At 35.2% G+C, this 9,074-nt stretch overlaps 1 protein-coding gene across 2 annotated transcripts in view; it reads left to right on the forward strand.

The window, feature by feature from the left end:
- The window catches only part of LOC110030629 (squamous cell carcinoma antigen recognized by T-cells 3), a 65,890-nt gene extending 60,033 nt beyond the window's left edge, over nt 1–5,857 (forward strand). For both annotated transcript variants that reach the window (XM_020733432.1, XM_020733433.1), the window contains exons 13-16: nt 2,686–3,045; nt 3,549–3,641; nt 4,677–4,827; nt 5,468–5,857. In XM_020733432.1, the coding sequence (XP_020589091.1) occupies nt 2,686–3,045; nt 3,549–3,641; nt 4,677–4,827; nt 5,468–5,640 (777 nt within the window). In that variant the 3' untranslated portion in view covers nt 5,641–5,857. The remainder of the gene's footprint in view (nt 1–2,685; nt 3,046–3,548; nt 3,642–4,676; nt 4,828–5,467) is intronic.
- Nucleotides 5,858–9,074: the final 3,217 nt, after the last annotated feature.

The raw sequence follows: 9,074 nt of genomic DNA on the forward strand, positions 1-9,074 counted from the left end.
ACTCTTTCATTGTAATCATATGAAGAATCTGTTATAATCTAAATCTCATTGGAACGCAAGATAATTTAGAAAAAACATACATTTAGAAATAATGAAAATTACTGAAATTTAGAAATATTATTACTTACCTTAACCTTGCTTGCTTTTCTCACTGACTCTCTATCTCCAGTATTGTAAGATTCAAATGTTCTTCAATCTTAATTGTTGTTATAAATTAATATTTATTAAATATTAATTCTAAATTAAATAAAACAAATTTTAATCTTAATTAAAATATACTTCATCTTCAAAGTGATTTACTCAATCTCGAAAGCGAATCTCCCTTTCTTCAATTAAACTTACTATCAACACTTAATGAATAACTTATATATATATATAATTTCATGGATTATAATGAATAAACCCTTACCTTAAAATGCTTAGTTTGCTTCCCTGCACACACAGCTCCACCTTCCCTAATAATTGGCTCGCTTTGGACACTTTTCTTCAGCCTATACTCTAGACACTAAATTATAAATAAATACTTAATACATTCAAATTTTCAATTTTGCTAAATTTATTACTTTCCCTTATCCTACAAACGCTCGCACATGATAATCTAAGGAGTGTGCTGCCTCTTAATTTTCTCTGGAAACTCACTAGTTGCTCGTTTCTTTCTACAGCAAGCGGCGCTTCCCTGCTTGTTTCTGGCAAGCCCGTGGGCGCGTCTCTTCCACGCACAACACTCCTATGCACAGGACGTTCTTGACACGGACTCCCCGCTTGGTGTCACATTTATGAGCTGAGAAACACAAACTCCTCTCAGAAGCCCCTAAATCCCGCGCAAGGCTTCAACTTGGTTGCGCATGCATAGTTTGACACTTCCTTCTTTCTTCTCACCTTGCCTTTGACTCTCTTCCTTCATACCGTTCTTCTCTTCAGTTTTAAAACCCTCGCTCCCCTTCCTCCTCACCCTTTGCTCTCTTTGTTTTTCTTAATCATTGGGTTTGATTTGAATGAGTCGTTCGTCTCATAAGAAGAATTAACTTTTGAGACGGATAGTTCCCTTCAAAGTGAACCTGAATAAATTTTATTTATTTATTTATTTTATTATTCTTATTATTTCATTTCATTTTATTTTTTAAACACAGTTATTACATCCAAGACATTTTGTATGTGAAATTTTGAATTTTATCTTTATAGCTCTTTTTGAATATTCTTAGATGTCTTTGCAGAGTATAAGTTGAACATTAGCGTGCAGACAAGCTTTGACTTTATAGCTCTTTCTTTAAACCCAATTACCGACTCAAAATTTTTGTTCCTGATGACATGTTGATAAAGAGTAGGTTTCAAAGGCTGTTAATATTTTGACAATATGATGATCAAGTTGTTGCTTCTTAGGATGAGGGTGGTGCGATTAGGGAGTTAATAGATGTTTGAAGGCATGGAATTGGAGAGTAAGATATTGAGATTGAATTGTTTGAGGCTGCGGAAGGCAGCTAAGTTGAGATGCCGAGGCTATCATGTTGGTGACGGCAAAGGCAGCTAAGTTGAAGTGTCAAGGCTGGAATTGAGGTTCAAGGCTGTCACTTTGGTGATGGGGAATAGGACTTGATGGGAGACCTAGAAAGGGTAAGAGATTGAAAGGCTCGACTTCCCTTGCAGGAACATCTTGACCTCTATCTCTACATTGTTGTTGGAGTTTAGATGAAGACGAAGAGAAGGGAAAAGTGATGCATTGTCTTCATAGAGGGGAGGGGAGCGGCGGTGAAGAGAAGTTTCAATGTGGTTGACAAGAACTTTAGATTGTCATCTCTATCTCGTTAAAGAACATATCAAACATATTTTTGTTACAAGTTAAAGAATAAAGAAAATAAACTGTAAAAAATTAAATTTAATATTAATAATAATAATAAAATCTAAAAATTATCCCAGATAGCCTCAACCGTGTGTGATGTAAAGGAGAGATCATGCGAACGTGCAATATATGAGATAAAGATGGTAGGAAGAACCATGAAAATATGTACTTTGGTGCCCTTCATAATGAAGAATAAAAGGAAGCAGCAGTAATAGAACTTGGGTTAAAAAATCGGCATGAGCAAAAATTTAAAGGAAGAAATGTGGGTGAAAGGGATTGCTTTACGTTGCTTTGTTAAGAAGAGAGAAATAAGGATTTTCAATTAAATAAAATTCTGTTCATGCTTATTTTAATATTACTCTATATGGTGCCACAATATTGGTGATAAAAAAACAAAAGAGAAGGGACTTATGCATGAGGCACTTGGGCTATTGCTTTTTTGCTTCCCACGTGGTGTTAAGTGCGTTCCCCTTAGGAAGTGTCCTTTTTTGATTTGGAAGATTTACATACATACCACTTCCTATGTATTTACATTTCTAACACCTAAACTTCAATATTTACATACATACCACCTTAACTATACATGAAATGGTGTCTTTCACCTTTTATAAGCTAAAATGGTGTATTTTTAATATGATATGAAAGGTTTGGGTGGTATAAATGTAAAATTTAGCTGTTAGATATGTACATGCATAGGAATTTGGTGGTATAATTGTAAATGCAGTTTTTTTTTTGTTGTGATGGTATAAATTTTTTCACTTTGTTGGCTTCTTTCTTCAAAGAACGTCCATTAAATTTTAGCTTCTCATTAATAATAATTGCTGCATTGCTATTTATAACCATTATAGGTAACACCTCGCCTACAAGAGTTAACGGCTTACAAAACGCAGCAGGATTCCAAAGGTTCTTTGTCTACTCAAAAAAATGTCTCAGTGGCCGCAGTTGCATCACAGAAACGGAAAGCAAATAAAACTTTTGGTGATAAGCAGACTCCAGCTAAGAAAAAAAAAGATGTTGCACAAGAACGATCTGAGGCCTCTCTAGCTGTTCCGACCAGTACTTCTGTTCCTAATCAGCAAGACGAAACTTTGCGAGGCACTGGCGAACATCAACATAATGTAAAAGATGTTAGAGATTCAAAGTTGAACAAGACTAAGCTATTTTACACTGATAATTGTACTGCATTCGTATCAAATCTTAGTCTCGAGGCAAGTTCTCCATAATAATCAGCTGAATATTTTTTTTCTTGTGCGTAAATTTGTATTCAGGGAAATTTACATACTTAACTGACAATTCTTATTTATTTACATTTGTCACACCTAAAATTTTTTATTTACATACAAAACACTTTGGCTCTTTAAATTTATGCATGAAAATGTGTATTTCACTTTTAAAAAGCGGTAATAGTGCTATTTTTTATTTGATATTAAAGATTTGTGTGCTATGTGTGTGAATATAAAAATTTAGGTGTGAGATATGTAAATATAAAGAAACTGTGTGCTATATGTAAATGCTACTTGTATTTATGTTGAACCAGCAGTAGTGGTTGATTTCCTTCGCTATAACCTGGAAGTATTGGTCTGCATTAGAAAATGTCTGTTTGCACTGCAGAATACATCAATTCCTTCGTGAATACTGTATTAGCAAAAGTTTTATGTATTGGGTACAACTCTGCTTGAATTTTGCATCTCAGCAGCTGTGTTCCTTACAGGTAACAGAGAAACATTTGCATGGATTCTTCATGGATTCTGGAGGAGTGGCTGCCATACGATTGCTTCGGGACAAATTCAATGGAAGATCAAGGGTTTGTTCCTTGTTTCTCTGACCCCTCTCATCACCCTGGTTAAAAACATGACGTCATTGGAAGCTGAGGCATTTCATCATTTTTATTTAGAAAGATTTACAGGCATACCACTCAATTTACAATAGTGGGACTTTTGATGTGATATCCAAGATTTGAGTGGTATGAATGTAAAAAAGTAAATTTTAGGTATTATTTATTTAAATACTTGAGAATTGGGTGATATGTATGTAAAAGCCCCTTTTATTTAATACAGTTGGTAAAAGAACAAAAGGTGCTACATCTTAACATAAGGAACTTGGATCATCTACTCATCTTGATCCATCTAAATTCAATTATCATCATCATCGCTCTTATACCCCTTCATTTTCCTCATCATCCTTTAACATTATTGTTGATTATCATGCTAGAAATTTGTAGGAATGAATTTTATCTTTCAAGTCAAAATGCCAGTAGGACTGCGTATGTTCGGCTATCACTCTTATAAATTCAATTATAAGGAATCTGGATCATCTACTCATCTTGATCCATCTAAATTCAATTATCATCATCATCACTCTTATACCCCTTCATTTTCCTCATCATCCTTTAACATTATTGTTGATTATCATGCTAGAAATTTGTAGGAATGAATTTTAGCTTTCAAGTCAAAATGTCAGTAGGACAGCGTATGTTCAGCTATCACTCTTATAAATTCAATTATAAGGAATTTGGATCATCTACTCATCTTGATCCATCTAAATTCAATTATCATCGTCATCACTCTTATACCCCTTCATTTTCCTCATCATCCTTTAACATTATTGTTGATTATCATGCTAGAAATTTGTAGGAATGAATTTTATCTTTCAAGTCAAAATGTCAGCTAGGGTCAGTAGGACTGGATATGTTCAGCTATCTGTGAACAAAATCTTACAGCTAGCTGAATCATATCTATATGACATTTAACAAACCTAAAAGTATGTTCTTTCTTGTTAACTTCTAGGGTTTGTTCATGGTAAGTGAAAATTCACTTAACCCATCAATTGTTTTCTACAGGGATTGGCCTATGTAGATTTTGTAGATGAGGAGCATCTTGCAGCTGCTATTGCAAAGAATAAACACAAGTTGCTTGGCAAGAGATTAAGCATCGCTCGCTCAGATCCCAAGCAAGGCCGAAATAAATCCAGCACAAGTTCTCATAGTCGCGGTATGCTTATAAATCTTTCAATGTTTTACTAAAACAAATGAACCAAATTGCTCTATCTATTGCACTCGATAAGTCAAATTGGGTTTGGTTATCATTAATTTAGATTTTCTTGTGTTCGAGAATATTGAATAACCTAAACTTCTTAGTTAACCTAACTGCAAAATAGTTGTTGATTAAATTAGAAGCCGAATACTTCAATTAAGCTGAACCATATTAGCTAGTTGAAAGTTCCAATGTCAGGTACTAGTTGTAAAGTAAATTAAGTACTAAAATGTATAAGTTTTCCAAAGGAGGAAGTTCAAATCCAAAACAATCCATACATTCTTCTTTGCTAAGTATCTTTTAGGAAGATTTACATGCATGTCACTTAATTCATGTGTGTTAACATGTCACCTAAACCTTAATTTTCACATATATACCATATGCATGAAAGATATATTTCACTTTTTAAAAGTTAAAATGGTGGTATTTTTGATCTGATATGAGAGATTTGGGCGGTGTAAATGTAAAAAGTAGAGTTTAGGTTTTAGATATGTAAATACATAAGACCTTAGTGGTATTTATATAAATAAATGCTTAATTGCCTAAAAGTTCTTCCTTACTGTCCATCTAACTACATCTTTCTCTTATTCTTTTGCAGCTAGAGGAGGAGACTTAAAAAAAGACCATAAGGGCGTAGCTGAGGGTTCCGGAGCCCCTCCAAGAGAAGATAGTCGGAACACCGCGAAACCTTCGAGGAATATTACATTTGCTGCACCAAGAGCGGGTGCAATGACGTTAGGGTGGCCGAAAAGAGGAGGAGTTACAGACTGATGAAGCAACAGAGAAGCCCAAATCAAATAATGAGTTCAGAGAAATGTTTCTGAAGAAATGAGGATTCATGCCATTTACTTCCTCTGGTTTGGATTCAATTTAAGTTACCGTTACCTTTCTGTGCTTTATTTTCTCCAATCTATGTGTGTTTGTATGGCACATAATGCATATATAAGGTAGTGCAGCTTACATGCGAGTTTTCTTACCAGCTACTGTAGAAGTTTGCTGTGCTGAATTGTCTTTTGGCCTGACGTTCAGTTTTCAAAAGGTAATGGTACATTTTCTTTTTTCTAAATATCAGAATTTACAATCTGAAAATTTTGAATGAAAATATCATATAGCTGCATTTTTTTTTATTAGGGGGAAACAAGCACAAAAAGGTGAAATTATTTACTGATAAAAATGTAATTTGTCTTTTTAGTTATTATTATTATTATTGTTGTTAATTAGTTTCTGCTTTAGCCTTTTTCTGCAAGGTAACAAGGGAAATTATTTACTTATAAAAGTGTAGTTTGACTGTTTAGTTATTAGTATTTTACTATTGTTATTGTTGTTGCTTTAGGGTTTTCTTTAAGGAGACAAGATGCTGCCACTTCATGTTTTAGGAAGAGTAATGCTTGATACACCACAGCACAAAAAAGGGGGTGGTACTTGTATACAAACCATATAATTCTTATGTATTTGCATATCTAAAACTTATTGGTATTTACATGCATACAAGTCAAATCTTTAATATCAAATAAAAAATATTACTATCACTATCCTTTTAGAAATATAATTTGCATTTTTATGTACATGTTTATGATACCGAAGCATTATTAAATATAAATATCAAACTTTGGTGTTGATATGTAAATATGTCATAAATTTGCTATATATGTTAGATTCAAATGCCATTGACCGGATTGAGGTGCTTCGAGCAAGGCACATGTCATCAATTGAAATGAATGAAGACATCTCAAGGAAAGGACTTGGCTAACCCAACCAAAGGCCAATCGATGTAGATGATGGACGAATCAAAGCTCGGGCATCAATTGGGCGACCGACCCAAGGGGTGAACGAACTAAAAAGTAGGATGACATAAGAGTAGTTGAATGAGAAAATTTGACCAAGAAATTGGTGGAGTTGGGAATTGGTCGATCCAGGTCTCGCTCGAGAAGGAATCAACCAGCAGAAGGGTGAAACGTCGGGCAATTGTCAACCGCATGATAAGAAACTTATCGCTAAGAAGTTAGCCAATTAGAAATCAATAAGGTTGTATTTGTCATTTCACAATATATATTGATCTCTACATAAACAAGGTGAATGTTAAATGAAATGGGGATTACTGGAATTGTTGACAAAATACCTAATTTCTTACACCTCCCTCTCTCTCTACATACACACACACAACACACACCCTTTTATGCTCTATTCTTTGGGTATGATGCTTGGACAAGTTTTGGTTTCACTACCTAAAAGATGTGGTGAATGTGGAATCATGTCACAAATAAGAAGATAAACTCAAGGATAAAAACTCCCAACTAGAAATTGTAAACACCATGAACTTCATTTGGCAATTTGTGATATAACAAATTAATGGGCTTAAAGAACAAATGATAGAAGCCATCGAGGGCACATTAACTCAAGGAAGGGGCCCTCCACTGCAACTAGAGCTCGTTTTGAAGAATGTTGTTCGTTCTCAAACGAATGAAAACCAGAAAAATCTCAACCACAAGATGTAGGTTTCAATAATTCGAACAACATACAAATCATCACAACAGCAAGATGCCGCCTCTAACTCATGAATTTCATCAACCGACTCCTTTAAGGGTTTCTATGGCATAAGTAGTAGAAGTCATTCAAAATAAGGAGTATTTCAAGAAGACTCCGCCAATGAAGGTTGGCAGCTACCTTCGGGACCTAAAGAGGTATTGCTCATACTATCGAGATCACAAAAACGACACGGAGCAATGCTGACACCTCTGTAATCTGATGGAGGAATTGATTAAGGCTGAAAAACTAAAAGAATTCATAGCACATGGAACAACCGCCCATCAACAATGAAAGGTCCCAACAGAAAGAGTTTTTGACGAACCCACTTGAACTCAAGTAATCCACATAACATGTGTTGTACCTACCATCTTCAGGGGAGATATAAGCAAGTCCACCCATTGAGTCATTTTAAAGAGGCTTAGCTCAGGAGAAGTATGCTCAGCGGCCTTGTCCCCGCGACTCACCTCACAATACCAGTTGATTTGCTTCAAGTCCTACCCACAGTCTTGCCCACATGACACACCTCACAATACCTGTCGATTTGCTTTATAGACGAAGACCTACCTACCAAGGATAACCATAACAATGAAGTTATCGCCGTGCCCTCATCTCCAATTTTAAAATTGGAAGCTTATTCATCGAAACTAGGAGCTCGGTGAATATTATCTTTGAATTAGTTTTTGATACAATGAGTATGTGTTTTGACTGTCTCTCAGTCACTTGTGCCATACATTATGAATTCTTGGAAGAAAAAAAAGTACTTGGAATCATCACTTTATCAGTCTCCTAGGGGGAGAACGACAAGCAGTTCAGGACTGCAATAGACTTCATCATCATCGATTCACCAACAACTTACAATGTCATATTATGCCATCCTCTCTACTCCTTCTGGGTAGTGGTATCCACGTACCACGTGGTTGTAAAATCCTTGGGTAATGGATAAGTGATCACTGTATGTGGTGACTTGAAGCAATCTAGCACATGTTTTCTGCGTGTATTAAGAATCACTTGAGATTGACACCCAACAAGGAAATAGCCTTGAAACTTGTGAGACTATAGAAGTACTCGTTATGGCAAATGAAATAGGTATATCTTTTAGGCTAAATAAAGCTTTTGTGCAAGATATAGGGAGAAGTTATCGAGTTGCTTTGAATACATCTCAAAGTTTTCGCCTTGTCGGTCGTAGAAATGCCAAGAGTACCATTTAACGTCACATTCAATTGATTCAATTTCAACCCAACGGCCTGGCTAGCAAAGCAAAAAATGATGACAATAGTAGCCACACTAGTTAGACCGATACACAAAAAGGTGCAGAAGCTGTTAGAGTCAGTTTAAGTATGAGAGGTACAATACCCAACTACGTCGCCAACGTAGTCATGGTCCAGAAAGTAAATGATAAGTAGAACATGAACATGATTTGCTCGAATGATAGCTACCAACTGTCGAGAATCAATGGGCTTATGGATTCATCAGTTGGACATTTTGTCATTAATTTCCTCGATGCCTTCTCCAGTTACCGCCAAATAAAAATGCATTCGAACAATGCTGAGAAGACTGCTTTCAATATGAGGAATAGTCTATTTTGTTAGTGTAATGTTTTTTTGGTGTAAGAACGCAACACAACCTACCAATGCATGATGGATGTAATATTATATAACTATATATATATATATATATAT

Source organism: Phalaenopsis equestris, unplaced genomic scaffold (genome assembly GCF_001263595.1).
Source record: "Phalaenopsis equestris unplaced genomic scaffold, ASM126359v1 Scaffold000745, whole genome shotgun sequence".
NCBI lineage: Eukaryota > Viridiplantae > Streptophyta > Magnoliopsida > Asparagales > Orchidaceae > Phalaenopsis > Phalaenopsis equestris.